Below are 24367 nucleotides of genomic sequence, written 5' to 3'. Positions count from 1 at the left end.
TTAAGAACTTAATTTGTGCCGGAGGTCTGTTCTTAATCTGAAACTGTTCTTAACCTGAGGTACCACTTTAGCTAATGGGGCCTCCCGCTGCCGCTGCACAATTTCTGTTCTCACCCTGAAGCAAAGTTCTTAACCTGAGGTACTATTTCTGGGTTAGCGGGGTCTGTAACCTGAAGCGTATGCAACCCGAGGTACCACTGTAGTATAAACACTGAGAACTGGGAAACACTTGTCTGCGGGTACTCCAATTGGAGAACTGCCTTTCCCAAAGGTGTCATGGGCTTTGAAGACACTCGAACTCAGGACGAAAGGGAGAATCGTGCTAGGAGGAAGGCACGCTTGGCAAACCCTCACAGTGATCAACTCCTGCCCGGAAACCTATGTCCCCACTGTGGAAGGACGTGTGGATCCAGAACTGGCCTCCACAGTCACTTACAGACTCACTTTTAAAACAGTGATTATGGAAGACAATCTTACTCGGCTACGAGTGATCGCCAAAGAAGAAAGTAAACCTTCTCACTTCAGTCTCATCTCCAGGCAGCTCTCTGGGATTCCAGACAGAGGACATTCCTATTTCCCTGGAAACTGCCAGGGATTGAACCCGGGACCTTGCCTACAAGTCAGAGGCTCTACGGCAGACCTTTGACCCTTCCGCAAGCTTACCCGTCCACATCCTTTTCAGGTGCCACAGAATTGGTGACTTTCTCCGTGTTGATGGGCTTGTTGGTATCCAAAGGCAATTGTACTATAAACCCATGAACAGCAGGGTCGTCGTTCAGATTGTGAATGCATCTCAGCACCTGTTTGTTTAAAAGCAGGAATGGGGGGGGGGGGAGAGAATTAGAAAGAAACAGGTGAGGCTCTGCAACAAAATGTTGCAGCATAGCATTCTCCTATTCAGGGTTCCAGTCTGCCATTCTATCTCCCTTCCTTCTATTCCCCACTGCTCCCCACATCTGTCAGCATTCTGTGCCTACTGAGCATGCTAACCCAGCATGCTAGTCCTCATTGAGCTGTTTTGAACCTTCTCTCTCTGTTTTCCCCCTACATGTGGTACATGTGTATAGTTGGGGGGCGTTTTGGGAGGGGTCACAGGAGGATGAACACACTTATGTCCATTAAAATATCTGAATTATCCACTGATGTCTCACTTCCATCCCTGAGGAAGTTTATAAATAACTCCTCTGTATGAAAGCAGGAAATTAGCTATCTAGACAATAAGATGGTTCATTCCAACACTTTAATTTTGTATCTTATAGAATCGTTCTCTCTCCTGAACCTCCCAACATGAAGCTTCATAGCACAATAGCAGATGAGAGTAAGGTCACAGGTTCAATCCCGGGGACCTCCAACTGAAAAAGATCTCAGGAAGCAGATTTAGGAATCGATGAGGCACTTTCAGAAGAAACCACAGAGAGATTCGTAAAGCAATATGGGGTTACCTCAGCTTCTGTTGCAGTGCTTGGCAGCTTGATGTGGTTGGCATTGATCCCGATCTGGAATATAAGACAGAGAACAAAATAGAAATCATTAGACTCTATGAATTGCGATGTGATTAGATGAAAAGCAGCCAAGTAATTTTCTCATTCTGGAAGGCTCAGGAAAGAGATGGCAGAACTGAGACGAAACCTTTGGCTCCCTTCTTCTCCCCGCCACATGCACAGAAAGGGACCTTGCTCTGGGCAACTTTTCCAGGGAGGGAAAGTGTTTGCCCACTGGGCAGGAAAACACGTTGCCAAGGCAACCAGGAGACATGCGCCGTCTTCTCACGCTGTGATGTGAAGGTGGTTTAGCTGTCCACCATCAACAAGGCAGCGTGCGGTGGCAGCAGCATGTCTCCACTTTGCCCTCTTCTCCCTGGTCTTGGGATATAAAGAGAAATAATATTCAGAACATTTTGTCTTTCTTTCTTTCTCACTGTGACTTTCTGTGGAGGCGCTTATTTGGAGCAGCTGGGCATCAGGGCAACGACCACAGATCGGTGGCAGACCATAATGTTCTGGGAAAAGATGTAGCTCAGTGACAAGAGCACCTGCCGTTGTTGCCAGTCAGTGAGGATAATACTAAGCTGGATGGAGCAATGGTCTGGCCCAGCACATGGCAGCTTCTGATGTTTCGAACTCACTCCCCACATGCAGACTGGCCATCCTGTTGCCCATCACAACGTTCCTCCTAGACCGCTGCATCCTTTCCATGCGCCGCTGCCACAGCCAGGAATGGCGAGAGGAGTGCAGAACTACCACGGCTACACATGGCGCTGAAGCAACACCCAGGTGCTCTCCCCGAGTCACTGTTTCCTGGGTTCTGACGTGGTCCACCAGGCTATACCCACTGCGCCTCACAACCTTTCTCAAATGTGAAGGAAATAAGCAGCTATCCTATCTTTAAAATACATCTGAAGGCAGCCCTGTTTAGGGAAGTTTTTCATATTTAATGCTGTACTGTTTTTAACACTTGATTGGGAGCCGCCCAGAGTGGCTGGGGAAACTCAGCCAGATGGGCAGGGTATAAATAATAAATTATTGTTATTATTATTATTATTAGCAATGTTCCTACAGGCGAGGCTAGAAAATTGCTCTGTGATAGGGTTATTGCTCTATGATAGGGTTATTATTATTAACACCAAAGTGAAAAGGGGGAATGTAACACTCCAGAGAACCCTACGCTATTTGGGTGCGTGGGTAATATTACCTCAGCAGCAGCCTTGAGTTTCATGCTAATGTAGAGATTTGAATCATCCCGATCACCAACCTTTAGAAGGAGGAAGAGGGGGAAAAAATCACAAATAGAAGGCAATTTATTTATTTTTGGTTCGGTTCCTAAGATAACTTAGCTCAAGGAAGTCAATGAAAGAAAAGTTTCTCGTCCCCCCCACTTATGCAACCACCAACAGGGTGTCTCCTCTCCCCCCCCCCCCAAGCTCATCCAGAGGATAATAAGACCCTCCTTTAAGGCGTGTAATGGTATGGAGGCAGGAACCTCACACAAAATTAGCAGACCGCCCAGTTTGGGGCAACCCCAACCTCCAACAATAGGCCTCCATACCAAATCCCACGTTACACAAGAACCGTCTGTTTCGGTACGTTCCGCTTCGGTCACTGAAATTCCAACTGGGAGAATGGGCAGTAGCAAATGGGGGAAAGGGTTAAGCCTTTCCTCACCCCCTGTAAATTTTAATTTCCTCCTCCCAAAAACTGATTCGCAGATAATAAGCGGTATTTCAAGACACAAAGTGGCCACAGACCACACCGTTCGAGACAGGCCAATGCCAAAGTTTCAGATTTTGATATATATATAATAGAGTGGTACCTCGGGTTAAGAACCGCATCCCTACAGTAATGTACAGTGGTACCTCTGGTTACGTACTTAATTCGTTCTGGAGGTCCGTTCTTAACCTGAAACTGTTCTTAACCTGAGGTACCACTTTGGCTAATGGGGCCTCCCGCTGCCGCTGCTGCGCGATTTCTGTTCTCATCCTGAAGCAAAGTTCTTAGCCAGAGGTACTATTTCTGGGTTAGCCGAGTCTGTAACCTGAAGCGTATGTAACCTGAAGCATCTGTAACCCGAGGTACCACTGTACAGAAAAACTGTTTTTGCGTGAAATTCTGTCCAAAATATCTGGAGGACATCCAAGTGGGTGAAGGATGCTGTAACGTCTGACCCTGTGAGCATCTGCTTTAGATGAAAACAAATCTCAAAATTGTAGATATAGCCGCTAACCTGTAGAATTGCAAGGCCTGGTCTGAAGCCTGGGACTCTCTCCTTCATTTCTGCCACTTGGCTCTTGAGTCTCTGCCTCACTTGCCTAGAAAAGGAAGAGATCGGAGGGAGAAAAGAAAGTCACAAATCCAGCAGCAGGAAAAACTAGGAGGAGGAGAGTTCCAAACAGATGTGCCAGGGTTCAAACCAACTTGGAACTTTCTGGAAGACTTAATCTTGGAACCTATGTTCCCATGTTATTCATCGCGGAAGTGAGAAATTGGGTACTCCTGACTACTTCTTTGCTACCTCTGCCCATAGAGGAAACTTCCCCTACTTGGCGCCCTCCATGATGTTGTGGACTACAACTCCCATCAGCCCAAGCCAGCCTGGCCAATGGTCAGGGTGATGGGAGATGTAGTCCTGGGAGGCACCAGGTTGGGGAACACTGCCATAATGCATGAAGGCGGAGAGAGAAATTGTGACAAAGCAAAACTGTAAGAACCCAGGGAGATGCTTTATACCGAATAAGACCTTTGGTCCACCTAGCTCAGTACAGTGGTACCTCGGGTTAAGAACTTAATTCGTTCTGGAGGTCTGTTCTTAACCTGAAACTGTTCTTAACCTGAAGCACCACTTTAGCTAATGGGGCCTTCTGCTGCTGCCGTGTTGCCGGAGCCCGATTTCTGTTCTCATCCTGAGGTAAAGTTCTTAACCTGAGGTAATATTTCTGGGTTAGTGGAGTCTGTAACCTGAAGCGTATGTAACCTGAAGCATATGTAACCCGAGATACCATTGTACTGTCCACACTGACTGGCAGCAGCTCTCTGGGGAGAGGCTGGGGGCTGAACCCGCCACCTTCTGCATGCAAAGAAGATGCTCTCACTGAGCTATGGAGTCCAAGACGCCAAGGTCCAATCACAGAGTCAGTGGTACCTCGGGTTACAGGCACTTCAGGTTACAGACTCTGCTACAGAAATAGTACCTCGGGTTAAGAACTTTGCTTCAGGGTGAGAACAGAAATCGCATGGCAGCAGCGCAGAGGGAGGCCCCATTAGCTAAAGTGGTACCTCAGGTTAAGAACAGTTTCAGGTTAAGAACGGATCTCCAGAATGAATTAAGTTCTTAACCTGAGGTACCACTGTAAAGCAGTTTTCAAGAGGCAGCAAGGAAATCCATGCATTTTCACAGGAAACATCTGTGTAAACACGTCATTTGTTACTCTGCATCGGCTCCCAATATGTTTCCGAGCACAATTCAAAGTGTTGGTGCTGACCTTGAAAGCCCTAAACGGCCTCAGTCCTGTATACCTGAAGGAGCGTCTCCACCCCCATCGTTCTGCCCGGACACTGAGATCCAGCGCCAAGGGCCTTCTGGCGGTTCCCTCATTGCGAGAAGTGAGGCTACAGGGAACCAGGCAGAGGGCCTTCTCGGTGGTGGCGCCCGCCCTGTGGAACACCCTCCCTTCAGATGTGAAGGAAATAAGCAGCTATCCTATCTTTAAAAGACATGTGAAGGCAGCCCTGTTTAGGGAAGTTTTTGATATTTAATGCTGTGTTGTTTTTAACACTTGATTGGAAGCCACCCAGAGTGGCTGGGGAAACTCAGCCAGATGGGCGGGGTATAAATAATTATTATTATTACTGATTGCATCCCGCCTTTTTCTCCAAGGAGCTCAGGGTGGCGCACATGGTTCTCCCCCTCATGTAATTCCCACAGCAACCCTGTGAGGTAGGTCAGGCTGAGAAGCAGTGACGGGCCCAAGACCACCCCGAGAGCTTCATGGCCAAGTGGAGATTCGAACCCTGGTCTCTCCCCGGTTCCTAGTCAGACACCCTAACCAAAATACTACACTGGCTCTCAAATTAGACCATGCTGGCTCTCACGCCACCCGATTTAGGAACAGAAAAGCAAACACAATGAGCTGCGCCAACACAAAGAATCCACAATTCATTCTCATCTGTACTATACGTAGGATCTCATGGATAAGTCGCTGTTTCTTGTTCATGATATAGCTGGTCTCCAACCGCTGTTCAGGCACAAGCTAAAAAGATTAAGTCAGGCACATTCATTGTGCATTGAAAAATAATAAGATTTAAAAATAACAACCCCAGTGAAAACAAAATCAAAAGGATCCGCCGGTTGCTATTACAGTCACTCTTGAGGCGCACTGCACCACGCCGGTTTGCAGAAATAATAATACTCGCATTGCAATGCCATCTACTGAGCACAGGGTGCAGCTGCAGGCAACAGAAACTGCTTTTGTAAATAAAAAAAGGTTTTAATTAAAGAGCGTAAGTCCCATTTTCAGCCTGTTGATATTCGTAATATTTGACAAAGTATGCAGATCTTCAACTACTGACCTCTGTTTAAAAGTGTTTTGCTTTGATTTTATAGCTTTCCGCTTCTTACTTTGCCCATCCTGGCACCCTCCAGATGTTAGGAACTAGTTTTGACATCTGGAGAGCAGCAGGTCAGCACAGGCTGACATAGCCCATTTATTCATTATGTAGGTTTTGACAATGCACTTGTAAAAATGCACAAGGGAAAATCTGCAGAACCCAGAATTAAGAGAATGGATCATAAGTCCACCAGCAATTTCCAGGAATGGGGTGGGGGGTGGGGGCTAGATTCTAGGCATGTGTTTGATACTTGCTTTCTTCTTCTTCTTCTTTTGGATAAAAATCTGGTTCTGGCTGCAAAGAAGTTAATACTCACACCTAAGCAAATTATTACTTCTACCTGGAGGAAACCAGTGTGCTACGCAGACCTGGCACCAACATTTGGCATCGCTGGGCAGATTAGGAGAACCACCGCAGATTCACACCCAATCCCCACCCTTAATTTCTTTGCTAGTCCAGCACTCTAAAAAGCACCAGATGGGTGGATCTTGCCACCCTTTAAATATCCCATAATAACCCCGATCTGGGGCATTGTGGGAAATTAAAAGGGTGGCTAGAGCCAGCTGCCAGCACCACCTAAAAGATTGCCACCACCAGGGACCACTGACAAAGGATGGTCTCTTAACTAGGGCCAGGGCCTTTTCAGTACTGGCCCCGACTTGGTGGAACGCTCTGTCACAAGAGACTTGGGCCCTGCGGGACTTGACGTCTTTCTGCAAGGCCTGCAAGACAAAGCTGTTCTGCCTGGCCTTTGGTTTGGTCTCGGTCTGACCCTTATGTTTCCCTCCCCTTATGGTTTTGATACATGGGCTACTATTAAAATGAGGCTGCATTTTAAATTGTATTTTAACCTGTATTCTAAAATTGGTTTGTCCCCCCCCCCCCCCACCTTATGTTTTTATTGTAATTTTACTGGTGTTAGCAGCCCTGAGCCCGGCTCTGGCCGGAGAGGGCGGGGTATAAATAAAAATTTATTATATTATTATTATACCAAGTGAGACCATTGGTCCAGCTAGCGCAGTTGTGTCTACACTGGCTGGCAGCAGCTCCTTGGGATTTCAGGCAGAGTTCTCTCCCAGCTATACCTGGAGATACCAGGGATTGAACCTGAGCACTTCTGCATGCAAGGTAACCTGAGCACTTCTGCATGTTCCACAAAAGAGCTACAGCCCTTCTCCATCAGCAGAGACTTCCCCCAGGGCCTGTTCAGATCTGGAGTTGTCTCTTAAGATCATACTTTGTCCTTTGCCTGCAAAATCTCCCTTGGGAGGTTGTGGACTCTCCTTCCTTGGGGGTTTTTAAGCAGAGGTTGGGTGGCCATCTGCCATGGATGATCTAGTTGAGATTCCTGGATGGGAGTGTTGGACTCTCCCAAAGGACATTCACCTGGCACCTTCATTATACACCTTTAGGCACCAGGCAAAAACGTTCTTTTAACCCATGCCTTTGGTTGATCTGATTTACATCACATGCCCTTTTAAAATGTGTTTTTTTTGGGGGGGCGCTATTGGGTTGTTGTTTTTATTTTTATTATGTATTTTGCGGTTTTATATCTTGATTTTCTTCTGTGAACTACCCTGAGGCCCCCCAGGCATAGGGCGGTATATAAATTCCATAAATAAATAAATTAAAATAACCCTCAGGGACCACTTCCAACTGTACAATTCTATGAATCAGCAAAAATATAACATGTGAATCTGTCAGCGGTTAGCACCTCCCCAGCTAACTTTTGTTTCACAATTTTTAGAGTTGGCAGATTCCGTGATGAGCCATAAAGGACAATCTGTTCTAAATGTCAGCTAGTTAATATTTCACCAAAACCCACTCAAATATCTCCCTCGGCTGCCATGCTAGGGGCAGGAGGCGACGGCAGAAGTCCCAGTACAAGAGATTACAGGTGCCCCTACCTTGTCCCAAATAAATAAAGCCTATTTTTCTTCATATTTTGCCCTAATACATGCGTGGGAAACTTTGGTTCTTGTGAGGGCCGCATTTATGTCTTAGCAACCTTCTGAGGTCCAACCTTCTGAGGTGGGCGGGGACAGGGGCAAAAGTGGGTGGGGCTACAAATATGAAGGTTAGATTTTGTACAGGAACATAGCCATCGTGTCTGATTCTCTTTAAAGACATCCAAGTTGGTGGCCCTCAGTACATGATGCTCACCCATGGTTCTGTCACAGCCTCTCAGCCTAACCTGCCTCACAGGGTTGTTGTGAGGGTAAAATGGAGAGGGGCCACAATGCACACCACCCAGAGAAAAGGAAGGATGTAAATGTGATAGTAAACAAAAAACGGTGGGAGCAAAGTACTTTCTTTGGTCTGTCCCGCATCTCAGCAAGATAACGTGCAATCAGATACAGCAATGTATAAAGGTCAAGGGACCCCTGACAATCAAGTCCAGTTGTGAATGACTCTGGGGTTGCAGCGCTCATCTCGCTTTAGAGGCCGAGGGAGCCGGCGTTTGTCCGCTTCTGCAAACAGTTTTTCTGGGTCATGTGGCCAGCATGACTAAGCTGCTTCTGGCGAAACCAGAGCAGCGCACGGAAACGCCGTTTACCTTCCCGCCGGAGTGGTACCTATTTATCTACTTGCACTGGCATGCTTTCAAACTGCTGGGTTGGCAGGAGCTGGGATTGAACAATGGGAGCTCACCCCGTCGCGGGGATTTGAACCGCCAACCTTTTGATCGGCAAGCCCAAGTGGTGGTTTAACCCACAGCGTCACCCGCATCCCTACAGCAATGTACAGTGGTACCTCTGGTTACGTACTTAATTTGTTCTGGAGGTCCGTTCTTAACCTGAAACTGTTCTTAACCTGAGACACCACTTTAGCTAATGAGGCCTCCTGCTGCCGCCGTGCAATTTCTGTTCTCATCCTGAAGCAAAGTTCTTAACCCGAGATAATATTTCTGGGTTAGCAGAGTTTGTAACCTGAAGCGTATGTAACCCGAGGTACCACTGTATATCTATATATTAAATAACTTTGTGGCAACTGAAAAAGACATACAGATTTATTGTGGCACAATCAATGTAGCAAGGTCATTTGCTGCAACATTTACTTCTTGGTTTCACGCTTCTACAGACTTCATCAACTTGGTGTCCTCAAAATGTTTGGGACTGCAATTCCCATCAGTGCCAGCCAGGAGTTGTAGTCCAGAACATCTGGAGGCAGTTTTCGAAATTCACATTTTGCACCTAGCTACTGGCCACTTGTGACCAAGTGCAGATGCCGGGTGCTAGGACAGCGCCTGATACCTCCAAAATCTGGAGGTGCAAGCCTAGGGATCCTTGGATCTGGACTGTGTTCACAAACTAGTAACACATCCTGAAGAATTCTATCCGTTATATTTTATCTGCACAATCAGAATGGATTTCAGGAACCCAAACGCTTTTCCTGTGCAGCCTGAACAAGAGCGGTGAAGAACGTTGTAGTTAATTGTTGTCGCTTGTCTTCACTTACCCCTACCCCACTGCCCTGCTCACAGTTGTGAAGAATATTCTGACGTCATGAACGCTCTGTGTCACCGTTAACCAAGGAAGGAGAGGGAGGGAAGTCCTTGCTGGATATTTAATGGTATGTAAAATGTCTGTTTTGTTTGCAAAATTGAAAATTCAATTTAAACTTTTTTTAAAAATAGAGAATCTAGGGGCAGCTGAAAGACTAGCAACCGTATTTCAGCATCAACTTCCATGAACTAATGTCCACTTTACATATCGGATGAAGTCTAGGCTCCAATTCACAAAAGCTGATGCCCCAGTAAATCAACGCCACCAAGAAGACACGGTGCTTATTATAAATCAGATGGGGAGCCTATGGCAGGCTTCCTCAAACTCGGCCCGCCAGATGTTTTGAGACTACAATTCCCAGCATCCCTGACCACTGGTCCTGCTAGCTAGGGATCATGGGAGTTGTAGGCCAAAAACATCTGGCGGGCCATAGGTTGAGGAAGCCTGGCCTGTGGCCTTCCAGATGTTGTCGGGCTCAACTCTCACATCAGTCCCATGGCCAATAGATGGAGATTGAGAGAGCTGGAGTACGGGAACTTCTTGTGGACTTCTTGTGGTTCCCCACCCATGCTAAGAACAGATTCACATTGGAAATCGCTTGGAAGACACATTCATGTGAGCGTTCCAAGAACCAGAAAAGGGGGAAAGGGCATACGTTGCTGCAGAAATACACAAACCTCACAAATGAAGGGCTAAGGCATTCCACAGGCTTGCAAGTACAACCAGATGAAACTACAAAGGCTCCCTGGTTAAATTTCATGCAGGCCCAGATCCTGTAGTGCAGTGCTCTTGGCTGAAGCTGTTCGCTTTGCTGGCTCCCTTGTCTTTCCACTTCCAGCGCTGTGTTAAAATTGTGCAATTGGGTGGTGAGCTGGGGGAGGGGGGGGGAGAAGGGAAAGGCCGCTGGATCAGATGCCAATTATCCGCTTCCCATGCAAAATTGACATATGAAGGTCAACCCGTATGGATTCAGCGGCAGTAATGAAAGCAACCCCACTAAATTAAAGCAGTCCACATCTCTCAGCCATCATCTCTGGTTGCATACGCGCTATACATTTAAAGCCAATGACTTGCCCCATAATAATCATGGGAACTGTAGTTTACCTCTCCCAGAACTATAATTCCCAGCACCCTAAAACTAAACTACAGCTCCCTGCCTGCAAATTGCCTAGGGACGTATATGTCCAATTCACAAATCAATAAATTGCCAATGGTCAGGGATGATGGGAGCTGAGCACATATATAAAGGACTGGGAACCTGTGGCCTTGCAGATGTTGCTGGACTATAGTTCCCATCGTCCCTGACCACTGCTCATGCTGGCTTGGACTGAAGACAGCATCCCACGGTTTGCATAATTTTCAGCTCCAATGCACTGCAGCATGCAAGGGTAGTGATGAGCTTCAGAAAAGAGGCTGCAGGACGATGGCAACACTCATGGTGGAATCCAATATAACACTGACCCCATCATTTCAACAGCACAAAGATTTCAAGACTTTCCCCAACCCTCTGGGGCAGCTTGGGGGGAGGAGAGGAAGGGAGCAGTCTTTTGCAGAAGCAGAAAACCTCACACGGACGGAACAAGGGAGGCAGCTTCTGCTCCTCATGCTGCAAAGAGGTCTAACAAGCCTCCTGGGCACAGGCAGAAATCTAACAGGTGAGGTTTTGTTTTGTTTTGTTTTGTGCAGCATGCAGGTACAATGACAGAGGAATAAAACTAAAAGCAGCTTCTTCAGCCAGGCCCCTGGAAAAAAGTGAGCATTAAAAGCAAAGGTTTCAAAAGAGGACATAGTTTAAGACACACACATATGATTTCAGGATCAAGGAATCAAATGTTAATCAGTCACGGACCAGCCGCTGGGTTAATATTAAGCCAGCAGAGCAATAAAGGGAGACAGGAGACAATTCCCTTGGAAATCTCTGCAGGCCACAGCCCTCCTCCCTGGTCCTCTCCCAGTATTTCTGCCAGGCTGCAATGTGTCCTCTCCAAGTCTGATAATACAGTAATACCCCGGGTTACAGACGCTTCAGGTTGCGCGTTTTTGGGTTGTGTACTGTGCCGAACCCGGAAGTAGCAGAATGGGTTACTTCCGAGTTTCAGCACTCGCGCATGCGCAGAAGCGCTAAATCGCACATGCGCAGACACGGGTTCAGATCACATTCGCAACCCAAGTGTCCACTGTACTTCTTTTTTGTGTAGATGGAGAACAGAGACCGGGTGAAGGAGCACATGCAGCTCTCCTGCTGTAGAAAGGCAGCATTCGCTGCTCTGGCCACTTTTGCCTTCCTCCTTGCACAGCACTGAGGCATGGCTCCCCAAAGGCTCCAGGGAGCATAATGGCTCCCTTTGTACGACAGCTCCACCAGGTACCAATCTATATCTGGGCATCGTTCAAAATGCTGGCTTTGATCTATTATCTCCGTCCCACCACCCTCATGGGCATTCTTGGTGGGGGTTGCAGGACGGGGCCTTCTCGGTGGTGGCAGCTCCCAAACTCCCTCCCTCGAGAAGCTCGACTCGCTCCCTCCTTGCTGCCCTCCCACCTTCACGTTCCAACGGGCTGCTGGGAACAGACTGCTTTTAAAGAAAGGGCTGGTGCCGTGCTGCTTTAATTGCAGTTATCCGTACGCTTTTAAGGTATTTTATCTATGCATATAGTTTAAATTCTGATTGTTGTCCCTGCCCTTAAGTTTTTAGCGGCTCTTATTTTTGTTTGTAAGCCACCTTCCTTGCAAGTAAATAAATATATAATGATAATAGTAAAAAATAAAACGTTGCCCAGAATGGAATGCAACCCTCAGGGTGCAGGGGTAAAATAAAAGAATTGTAGGATTGGAAGGGACCACAACGGTCATCTAGTCTAACCCCCTACAATGCAGAAATCTCTTGCTTGAACCAAAGACCCTGAAATTAAAGAGCCTCACAGCTCAGTTGGTTAGAGCATGTGCTGATAATGCCAAGGTTGCAGGTTCGATTCCTGCATGGGGCAGCTGCATATTCCTGCGTTGCAGGGGTTGGACTGGATGACCCTTGGGGTCCCTTCCAACTCGACAAGTCTTTGGTTCTATGCTCTAGCGACTGATCTATCCCTGACGACTGGCCATGCTGGCTGGGGCTGGTCTGAGTTGCCCGCCCAACAGCAGCTGGAGAGAGCCAGGGGGCAGCTAGCCCTGCCCTGGAGGAAAAGGCCGGTCTCAGGTTCGATTTACAGCCCCATGACGCCACCAGCTTGCAGAGGCTCAGCAGCGCCGAGTCTGACCCGTGCGCCTGGATGGGAGACCACCTGGGAACCGAGCACAGGACACACCTTTGGCCTCCAGGCGATGGGAGGAAGGCGGGCGGTTTTTATTGAAAGTTAAAACGAACGGCAACTTCATGCAACAACGAATAAGTTGGATGGAAGCGAAGGGAAACGGCACGTGGCTTTGGGGGCGTCCGCGTGGGAGGGCTCCCTCCCTCCAAGCACGAGACTCTTAACTTCAGGGTCGTGGGTTCGAGTCCCCCGCTGGGGAAAAGCGCCCGTGGTCCCTTCCAACTCTGCAATTCCACCAACCTGGTGAAATCTACGCCAAGTGGCGCGCAAGTCCCGCGGAACTCCACGCGGAGGACTCCTGTCCGGACGCGCGCTAGGGCGCGCAGCAAACCCGGTATCCTTCATCCTAAGGGGGGTCTGGCCCTCTTGGAGAAGTGGGGCGCAAAACACCTCCCCCCCACTTACAGCCCCGGCGGCCGGGACCCGAGTCCAGGTGCGCCCTAGCAGGCCCCGAGAGCGATGCATACACGCGTCTCCTTCCTTCCCGCTTGCCCGCCTGCCCGCGCGCAAAGCCCGGCCCTCCCCAAAGCCCCGAGGGGGCGGCGGCGGCGGCGACCTACTCGGAAACGGCCTTGCCGCTGATGATCTCGGCGGGAGGCATGGCGACACCCCGGGCGAATGCAGCTCCTGCGCTCAGTGAAGCCCCGATGGTGCCTGCCGAGGGGTCAAAAGAGGCCCGGCCCGCCCTCCCCGCCCCTCCGCACGGGACACCCACGTGGCCGCGAAACTTTTTCCTCTTTCCCCCGCAAGCCCAGGCCGGCCGACCCCGGCCGATCCCCGCCCACGCCCTCCCCTCCTCGCCGGGGGCGGAGGCAGCAGGAGGAGGGAGCCAGCGGATCTCCAACGCGACTGGCCGCCTCTTCCTCCGGCGCGCCCGCCCCCTCCAGGCCCCCGATCCGCCCCTTTGTGCGCGATCCAAGGTGCGTCGGTTCCCCCGAGCGAGGGCAACCGCCTCCCTGCGCCTCCTCCTGAGTAGGTGGGACCGATGGGGATCCCTCGCTGCCTTTCGATCTGGTGGAAGAGAGCTCACGGGGTGGAAAGAAGGGGTGTTGTGTCGGACCATAGCTGTCAACCTACAGATTTGAAAATAAGGGATCAGCAGCCAAAATAAGGGATTTTGGCTTAGTTTATACAGAAATCCGCCACTGATGGAGCCATGTTGCTTTGGCTGCCACTGACTGTGTTTTGCAGGGGGTTGGACTAGATGATCCTAAGGGTCTACAACTCCGACCAAAGAAGAGTGGCAGACAAAACTGATGAACGACGTCGAGATGGCAAAGCTTACAGGCAGAATTAGAAACCAGGAAGAGGACCTCTTTAATAAAGAATGGGGATAGTTTATAATTTAGTTGAAAAGCTACTCTAAAGGGTTACATACATTGGTAGGATTGACAGAAAACTTGTACAGTGGTACCTCGGGTTACATACGCTTCAGGTTACATACGCTTCAGGTTACAGGTTACAGTGCTTCAGGTTAAGAACTTTGCTTCAGGAGGAGAACAGAAATCGTGCTCTGGCGGCAGCCGGAGGCCCCATTAGCTAAAGTGGTGCTTCAGGTTAAGAACAGTTTCAGGTTAAGTACGGACCTCCGGAACGAATTAAGTACTTAACCCGAGGTACCTTCAAAACTCAGTCTGCTGTCTGAGTGCTGGGGCAGTTAAGGCAATTTTATTTAGGCTCCCATTCCCCCCCCCCCAAGCCACAAGCTAGTTTAGCTGTGGGAAAACTGTCCTTTCAAATGGTACTTTGGCATCCGTCCTAGAGACAATGGAGTGCGCCTCCGGGGGTGAAGTAAAAGTGCATCGAAGTGACCTCTCCAGGACACAAACCTGGGCAGTGTGTCTGGAAGTCCTGGGCTGCCCAGACGATAGGACCTGTGGGGTGCAATGGTGGCCCCAGAAAAGAATTAGTTGCTGTTGCATCTGTAGGGCAAACTGCACTTGGACTAAACAGTGGACTCTCGGGTTGCGAACATGATCCGTGCGGGAGGCACATTCACAACCCGCAGCGTTCGTAACCCACAGCGCCATGTCTGTGCACTCATGTGACACCATTCGGCGCTTCTGCGCATGCGCAAAGTGTGATTTAGTGTTTCTGGGTTCAGCACAGTGCTCAACCTGAAAACGCACAACCTGAAGCCTCTGTAACCTGAGGTATGACTGTATTTGTTTTGTAAAAACAAACAAACAAACAAACAAAAAAACCCAGAAGCTTTTCTTTTGGGAATTATAGGGACAGAACTACCTAAACCGTACAGAAACTTATTCATGTATGCTACTACAGCGGCAACAGTGTTACTTGTCCCAAAATGGAAAGAAGCAGAAGTCCCAGCAAAGGAGGAATGGATACAAAAACTTACAGAATATGCAGAAACAGCAAAACTTACTGGTAAAATAAGAAATCAAGGTAACAAACTTTTTATAAAAGAATGGAAATGGTTTATTGAATATTTACAGATAAATTGTAAACAGATAAGAACATTGGCAGGATTATTGTAATAACCTGCAGTTTCATAAGAATATATATTTAAAGTAGATGAAGAAATGAACAAATTAAGTTAATTTGGCTATGCAGAATATATTGGAAATAAATTTAAGGAACTGCAGAAAGGGGGAAGGAAGTCATGTTTTGAACTGTAAAATTATCGAAATGTATAAAACCTGAAAATCATAAATAAAATTTACAAACAAACAAACAAACAAACAAACAAACAGTGTGCTTAATATAATTGTGTAGTTTGGCCATCAATCCTTCTTCAAAACTCTGGCCAGGTACAAACCAGAAAGTCAGCCCCCTAACTGGGGCTACAACGTCTCTTTTTAAATTTCAGGCAGGTCTGTTTGAAGAGTTAGCTGGCAGAGAGAAACATAAGGAGTGAAGCTTTTTGCTACTAGATAAATGCAAAAACTGAGAAAGCTTGAATCTTTTGAAATCCGGCTTTGACACAGAAACTCAACCTTAGGATTATCCTGTCCTTCCCCTTTCTCTCATATTATCTCACCTTCAGTCCAGTGTTTTACCAATCCTGTTTCAGGAATTGGAATGTTTGTGAACATTCTGTGTCACTGCAATGGCTCAGTAGGAGGGCCTGAAGCGCTGAAGAGCAGCTGTCAGTCAGTGCATAGACAGTGATGAGCCAGCTGCACCTGTGATCTGATTTGGTATAAGAAAGCTTCATTTGCTCCTACGACCAGCTCTCTCCTTGCTACCATTTCAGCAGACTCTAAAACACATTCTTATTTGCAGTTGCATTTATTGAAGGTTTGCGAAAGGCAGGGGCTTCTATTTTCTATTTTTATTGGGCTGGCCGATGAAATTGAATTGGAAGTAATAAGGTGTTTTATCACTGCTGCTGTCATTATTAGTGTACTGCCTGGTGCTTTACGCAGTTTTAAATTGTTTTTATATGTTGTAAGCCGTGATGGGAAGATAATATATTTTTGAAAGGAAGCGTATAAAATAAAATAATATCAATGCACTTGCCTTTCAGCTCCCTCCAGATTCAGGACACAAAAATACAGTAAAGATAGTGAGGTTAAAGACAAAGACATGAATTGCATCATTAAAATAGCAGCACCAGAGAGGCATAAAACAACTGGTTCCATTCTTAAAAAAAATAATTTGCAACGGTTTAAATGCAGTCAGGATTAAAAAAAATAAAGAAATGCCGATACAAGGCTGCCTTCAGATAAATCTGATTAATTTTGCCTGGGTGATGCCTGCTATAAATGTATATAGGAGATGTCAAAGATCAGTATCTGGGGGGACATGTATTCCAATATTTCATTTATTATTGCATGTGTTATTCCCTCTTCAAGGAGCTCAACATGGCATATCTAGTTCTTCCTCTCCCTGTTTAACTCCCACAACAACCCTGTGAGGGAGGTTAGGCTAAGAGACAGTTACTGGGCCAGGGTCGCTGTTATGTACTGAAGTTCTCACCCTGGGCCAGCAGGGGGATACTGTAGATAGTTTTCACTCAGGTCCCCATATGCAAATAAGGAACTGAAAGTGACGTTTAGTGATTGGATAGTTACAGAAAGTTGTTACTGTTGCATTGTAGTGGAGCTCTATATAAGCAGGCTGGCTGAACCCTTCAGTTCTGTTCTGGGTCTGTGAATAAACAAGAGCTGTTTGAAGAATCGCTGTGTCGTCTGATATGTTCACCCACAACTTAACAGTCACCTAGGCAGCTTTGTGGCTAAATTGGGGGTTTGGCTGAGTCTCCTAATCTGGCACTGTTACCCATTGGTTCCCTATCCTACCCTACAAAAAGCATTATTCAGAATAGCCATTTGCACGATGATAATAGCTGGCCTACCTCATGGGGATGTTGTGAAGGTTGTCAAGATAACAAAGTGTTTGAGAGCTTTGGAAAAGTTCTGTATAAATACTAAGTGGCGTTATTAGCAATAGATGCCAATGAAGTACTTTACCGCAACTCCCTTCCTGCCCATCTCTTCCTTGCTGCCCGCACCCTTTTGCCTTAAATTATCACGACAACAACCGCATGCGGCTGTTAAGTGTAATTATTTTACTGATGAGAACCTGGGGTTGAGAGAAGAAAGAGATCTATTAATATCGAAAGCATTTTAGCTGGAGAAGATTCGGAACAATCCCAGAGATGGCCTCAATACGCCCCTCGTTTGAGGTTATCTTGACTCCTCTCCAGGGCGAGGAATGATTCAGAAGGAACAAATGAGTTTACAAATTGACATTTCACACAGCAGCCATAGCAATAATGCTTAGGGTACTTGCAGAGCTGTCTCGATGCTTCTGCAGCATTTTGCCAGCTAATTAACCACGATTGGGCAGGGAGCTGGCGTCCAGCCTCCTTCATCTGAAGGGCAGTCACAATATTTGAGTAATCAGAAGTTTTCAGAGGAAACAGGGGGCCTGTGAGGAAGATGGTCTTAGAACGAAACAGAATAATGAGTAGCCAACCGTAGGTAGCAGAGGTAAAGTAGATTCGGGGCTAGCTTTCTAGCCAGGGTGGGGCAAATGGATGCCCCCCCCCCAATCACACCCTGAGCTGTGCTTTATATCTTTCCTGGACTTTTCGGGGAAACTGCCTTTTTAGTTTGTGACTTAGCAGACAGCTTCTGGTTAAAGAATGGCAGCTTGCTATCAGAACACAAGCAATTTAAGAATAAAAAGGTAAAGGGACCCCTGACCTTTAGGTCCAGTCATGGCTGACTCTGGGGTTGTGGCGCTCATCTCGCTTTATTGGCCGAGGGAGCCGACGTACAGTTTCCGGGTCATGTGGCCAGCATGACTAAGGCGCTTCTGGCAAACCAGAGCAGCGCACGGAAACGCCGTTTACCTTCCCGCCAGAGTGGTACCTATTTATCTACTTGCACTTTGACGTGCTTTCGAACTGCTAGGTTGGCAGGAGCAGGGACCGAGCAACGGGAGCTCACCCCGTCACGGGGATTCGAACCGCCGACCTTCTGATCGGCAAGTCCTAGGCTCTGTGGTTTAATCCACAGCCACACACGTTCCCTAATTTAAGAATAGGAGCCTCTGAAAAATCCAGCGAATGAGGCAGGGTAAATGTGCAATAAAAATCTCACCAGGAAGAGCCTCCCCCCCCACAAGTCTGTTCGTTTGAGACTTTCCCTGACTGCAGGTGGATTTTTCATCAACGCAATCGCCCTGTAGTTACTTAAGCGATAGTTAAATATTAAAACTTCATATTATGAGCTAGAGTTAGACTTTAACCCCTCAGACTTCCCTCTGCTGTGCTTCGGGTATTTTTTTGGGGTGGGGTGTTACTTAAGTCTTGAATGTTGATCACAAGAAAGCAATGTGAGTAAAATATGAGTAAAAAAACCCCCCACGTGTATACAGTGCAGCAAATACATGGTGATCAGATCTGCGCTTCTGTTTGGGAAATATGCGAAGAGCTATCAGTGGGGAGCTGGATTTAAATCACTGGTTTTGATGGGCCTTTTTTCTCTTGCTGATTTAAGCTGTCTTGATTTAAGTCTGGTACCTGTTGAAGTGTGCTGCATTTGTGCACACTTAACCACAATCCAACTTGTCTTACAGGATCTTTGTCCAGATTGCTCAGGAGTGCTGCATCAGTGCTGCCCCCCCTCCCCCGCTGTCTTAAGATCCAGGAATATGATGCCTGTGGTTTTCACTGGTGCAGACCATAGTCAGGAATCAATCCAGCCCCATCAGGCCTTGCACAATGGTTGGCTTCTCATGCTATCTTCACTGATGTCCTAGAGAAAAGGACTGTACCCGCCTCTCCCCAAGATCCTCTCCTTAATCCTGATTGGGCTCTGCAACCTGGTTTTAGGATGCGAACGTGATCCGTGCGGGATGCACGTTCGCAACTCGCATCATTCGCAACCCACAGTTGCGCGTCTGCACACACACGGGTTGCAATTTGGTGCTTCTGTGCATGCGCAAAGCGCAAGTTAGCTCTTCTGCGCATGTGTGACTGCTGAAACCTGGAAGTCACCCGTTCCGGTACTTCCAGGTTTCGGCGGTCCGTAACCTGAAAAAATGCAACCTGAAGCATCTGTAACCCAATGTATGACTGTACTAGACGCTGCTATCTGGAATAGCCCATTGAAGCATAAAGCCAGCTCATGTTTCTTCTGTAACACTGGTGCATTTATCTGAGAGAAGTCACGCTACTTCCTTTTCCTTTCTTGATTTGGCATCCATGATTGCGAGGGGTCACAAGACGAGGGAACTCCCTAGAATCTGGGACACAGGCTGGACACAGAGTGCTCTTCAGATCATACCCAGGGTGCAGAGTGTTTGTGTGGTTTTCACCAGCTGCACAAATTTATTTCTTCCTATTTTTCTTCCCAGCACACCACTTAGTGAGTTTAGTCAGCATGAATCTGGCTGGAGCCCCTTCATTTAAAGCACAGCAGCTAGGATGAAAACCTTCTCAGGGACTCTTTAGCAAGATGGGAACTGATGTTGCTCATGACTGATTCCTGTTCAAATACAACCTGAAGATGTCTTCAGTATCGAGTTCACCGGATTGTCTTAGCAGAGTGCTGCATTGACATCCTCTTTGACAAAAATGTTTTCATGTGTTTCAACAGTTTCCAAAGTCAGCACAAGGCTGTTGAATACCAAACTGGGATTTACCCTACGAGAGTAGGTTTTAAATGACATCTTCTGATATTTCCTGTTCCCTGGAAAAGCTAGTGTCGGGGCATCTGAGGAATTCTCACCCTATGGTCTTCAGTGCTGTAAAATGCTGCAAAGCCCATCTAAGATAACTTCTTTGTGCAGGAGGAACTGGTCGATGGTAACTTCCCATGTTCCTAATACTTAACTAGATGACTCTGGGACAGTCTTTCTCCTGCTCAGCAAACCAAGAACCGCAAGATCAACTAAACCATTCCAACACCTTCCTTGCCTGTATTCTCTTGTTCAAGAACTGAAAGTCAGCTCCGGCAGAGCTTGAAGGCAGCCCTGTTGAGTAAACGGCCAGTAAAGAGGAGTCAAGGTTGGCATGGACCAGAGAGATTTTTATCAGTGATGCGCTTGGCAAAGACGTCACAGCAGGCTACTGAGTAACTTATGTTTCTAGAAGGATGCCTAGAAGCAATTGCACCACTCTCTACCCAGAAAAACTCTGAGTTCTGCCACCATCGCTAGCATCAAGTAGACATGGAAGTTCCTCCGCCCTGGATAGAGGGTACTGGCTGCAGGGCCACCCTAAAACCCTATAGCCTGTATTCCAGATGTAATGAAAAGGGGAGCCCGGAGTAGAGATGTCAGAGCATTCCAGAGGAAACAGGAGTGGAAATTGTCAATGTTCACTTACACACCCCATGTCCAGAATGGGAATAAATCCAGAAAATATGCTTGACACTCAGGGTTGCTGTTGCTTTCAGCCTACAAACGATATGTAGTTGATTGTTTTCCCCATTTGCATTGCATTTTTTGGTGTGTTGAAATGAAGAGTGCAATGTATGTAATTAGATAAAGTACATAAGTTACATACTTTTGCCACAGAGGCCATAGAGACAAATGTGTAGGTTCTGGCAGAAGGCGAATTGCGGCAGAACAGAAACATCGCTGCATGCAACGAGTGCAGGGGACAATGCCTTCTTATACCCCATAATCCAGAGTTTCCCACATAGGCAACAAAGGGCAATGTCATCGTTTCACAAAGTAGCACAGTTACATCTTGATGCTGGGGCTCAGTTCCACCAATGCACAATTTTGTGTCAGTGATCAGCTTTATCAGCAGATTGCTGCAACCTCCTGGCTTGGAGGCGCAAACTTTGCAGTACAAATAAAACAACCCCCCAAATACGTATTAGCTGCAAGGGGCAGCCAAGAAAAACAGAAATTTGGCAGGCATCAATTGGGGTAGAGCTCAATGCCCTTTCAAGCATTGCTGCAATCACTGGTTGATATTTTGCCTCTTTGCCTTAAGATACTTTTATACTTTATACTTTATTTTCACTTGTACAACTTGCATACAGTGAGATTACACGAGCACCCCCCACTCAGCTCTCTTAGTCTTAATTCCCCTCGTTTACTGACACACACACACACACCAAACCCGAAAGTCAGTTGCCCTGTTGTTATCTTTTCATTCAGCAGCCTAACAGCCCACGGATAGAAGCTGTTCTTTACCCTGTTGGTGCAACTAATCATGCTTCTATATCTTCTGCCCGAGGGCAGGAGATCAAGAACGTGCCAGCCAAGGTGTGAATCATCCCTGAGAATTTTCCTCTCTCCTGAGGCAACGTTCTGCCGCAATGTCATCCAGTGGATTCACGGGACAGCCCATAATATCTTGTGCTGTATTCACCACCCTCTGTAGGCACTTCCCATCAGTTGATGTCAAACCAGCGTACCACACCGTGATGCAGTGTGAAAGGACACTTTCTATTGTGGACCGGTAGAAGGAGATCAGAAGGCTGATCGCCGAAGAATGGATGCTTTTGAATTATGGGCCAACAAAGGTCCGTGTAGTTAAAGCTATGGTTTTCCCAATATGATGTACGGAAGTGAGAGCTGGACCATAAAGAAGGCTGAATGCCAAAGAATTGATGCTTTGGAATTATGGTGCTGGAGGAGACTCTTGAGAGTCCCATGGACTGCAAGAAGATCAAACCTCTCCATTCTGAAGGAAATCAGCCCTGAGTGCTCACTGGAAGGACAGATCCTGAAGCTGAGGCTCCAATACTTTGGCCACCTCATGAGAAGAGAAGACTCCCTGGAAAAGACTCTGATGTTGGGAAAGATTAAGGGCACAAGGAGAAGGGGACAACAGAGGACCAGATGGTTGGACAGTGTTTTCGAAGCTACGAACATGAGTTTGACCAAACTGCGGGAGGCAGTGGAAGACAGAAGTGCCTGGCGTGCTCTGGTCCATGGGGTCACGAAGAGTCGGACACAACTAAACGACTGAACAACAACAACAGAAGGAGATCATCAAAATGTTGATGGACATTGTTCTTTCGCAATACTCTGAGGAGATGGAGTCTCTGTTGGGCTTTCTTAACCAAGACTAACTCCCAACTACATAATCACAACATGCACAACCTCAACACCTGATATGGTGTAATGCTTCTGAATACCAAATGCTGGAGACCACAAGAGGGGAGAATACTTGTGTGCTTCGATCCTGCTCGCAGGTTTACCACAGGCATCTGGTTGACCATCATGAAAACAGGAGGAGAACTGAACTAGATGGGCGACTGGCCTGATCCACCAGGCTCTTCCAATGTTCTTATGATCAGTACTGGTAGCAGACACAAACATCGCCCTCACACTCAAGCTGGGCCTGAAGGCCACCAGAATTAGATGACAACTGTTTCAAATGGGATGCACAATATGTATTGAAATGAGCTCATTTTCTCCTCCTCGGGGGTGGGGGGAGGTAGGGCCCTAACCAATGTGTTCCAAGTTACAAGAAAGGAGATTCCGACTAAACATCAGGAAGATCTTTCTGACATTAAAAGCTGTTTGACAGTGGAACGGACTCCCATGAAAGGTGATGGTATCCCCTTCACTGGAGGCTTATAAGCAGAGGTTCAGATGGACTGGCCATTTGTCATGGATGCTTAGTTGAAATTCCTTCATTCCAGTGGGTTGGACCAGATAACTCTTGGTGGACCTTCCAACTCTACAGTTCTATGATTCTATGACCCAAAATGTTATTGTTTGCCATCACATATCTCCTCCTTATGTAGGAGGCCCTCTCAGCAGCTTCATTGACATGTCACATGTTAATGAAGCTCCTTTAAGCCAGGGTATATTGATGGATATGGGACGCGGGTGGCGCTGTGGGTTAAACCACAGAAGAAGAAGAAGAAGAAGAAGAAGAGGAAGAAGAGGAGTTTGGATTTGATATCCCGCCTTTCACTCCCTTTAAGGAGTCTCAAAGCGGCTAACATTCTCCTTTCCCTTCCTCCCCCACAACAAACACTCTGTGAGGTGAGCAGGGCTGAGAGAAGTGTGACTGGCCCAAGGTCACCCAGCACAGAGCCTAGGACTTGCCGATCAGAAGGTTGGCGGTTTGAATCCCCATGATGGGGTGAGCTCCCCTTGCTCGGTCCCAGCTCCTGCCAGCCTAGCAGTTTGAAAGCATGTCAAAGTGCAAGTAGATAAATAGTTACCGCTCCGGCGGGAAGGTAAACAGCGTTTCTGGGTGCTGCTCTGGTTTGCCAGAAGCGGCTGTCATGCTGGCCACATGACCCTGCATACCAGCTCCCTTGGCCAATAAAGCGAGATGAGCACCGCAACCCCAGAGTCGGCCATGACTGGACCTAATGGTCAGGGGTCCTTTTACCTTTACCTATATTGATGGATAGTTTGTTGTTGGACTTTGCCTTAGTGGAAATGCATGGTTATCACAGTGCAATAGGATTTGTAGACCTACGTGGGAGCTGGAGCTGGCTTTGACTCTCCAGCTAGCAATTACAGCGGCTTCTGTGATCTTTTAATGGAAGGAAGAGGGATGCCTGACTCTCCAGATGTTGGAGAACACCAAATCCCATCATCCCTGAACACCGACCATGCTGGCTGGGGCTGGTGGGAATTGGAGTCCAGCCTTGACACCACCACCACCCTGCTCCTTTTGGTCAGGAGAAAGGAGATGGCAATAGAAGGAGGATAGATTTCATTTCAACTTTATTGCAGGAAATTGATCCTACATCTACCCTCTAGAACTGCTCCCGCTACAGATATCAAACACACGCTGCCTCTATTATCTTTTTGTCGCCTGCTGAAGAACTCCCCTTTCCAACAAACCTTTTAAGTGGAGATTTTTATCCCTCTTCAAGTCTGTATTGAAGCAGTTGAAATTGCTTTCGTATATGCGTTTTATTGTTAAATCACTTCAGGATGTTTTATGGGAAATGATTCACAGACGCAATCGATAATACTTCTAGGGAGGCTGTGCACATCCTGCCCCCATGAAGAAGAGCAGCTCCACACAAGACACCAACA

General features: G+C 47.3%; 1 protein-coding gene across 1 annotated transcript in view; it reads right to left on the bottom strand.

The window, feature by feature from the left end:
- MTHFD1 (methylenetetrahydrofolate dehydrogenase, cyclohydrolase and formyltetrahydrofolate synthetase 1) overlaps window positions 1-13635 on the bottom strand; it is a 74476-nt gene extending 60841 nt beyond the window's left edge. Inside the window, exons 1-5 of the mRNA XM_028742995.2 lie at window positions 13480-13635; window positions 3721-3805; window positions 2692-2751; window positions 1443-1496; window positions 664-800 (exon numbers count right to left, since the gene is read on the bottom strand). Of these exons, the coding sequence (XP_028598828.2) occupies window positions 664-800; window positions 1443-1496; window positions 2692-2751; window positions 3721-3805; window positions 13480-13520 (377 nt within the window). The 5' untranslated portion in view covers window positions 13521-13635. The remainder of the gene's footprint in view (window positions 1-663; window positions 801-1442; window positions 1497-2691; window positions 2752-3720; window positions 3806-13479) is intronic.
- Between the last annotated feature and the right edge of the window lie 10732 nt (window positions 13636-24367).

Source organism: Podarcis muralis, chromosome 1 (assembly GCF_964188315.1).
Source record: "Podarcis muralis chromosome 1, rPodMur119.hap1.1, whole genome shotgun sequence".
Classification (NCBI taxonomy): Eukaryota; Metazoa; Chordata; class Lepidosauria; order Squamata; family Lacertidae; genus Podarcis; species Podarcis muralis.
Note: the sequence above shows the minus strand (reverse complement) of the source record. Positions and strands in the feature narration are given on the sequence as shown.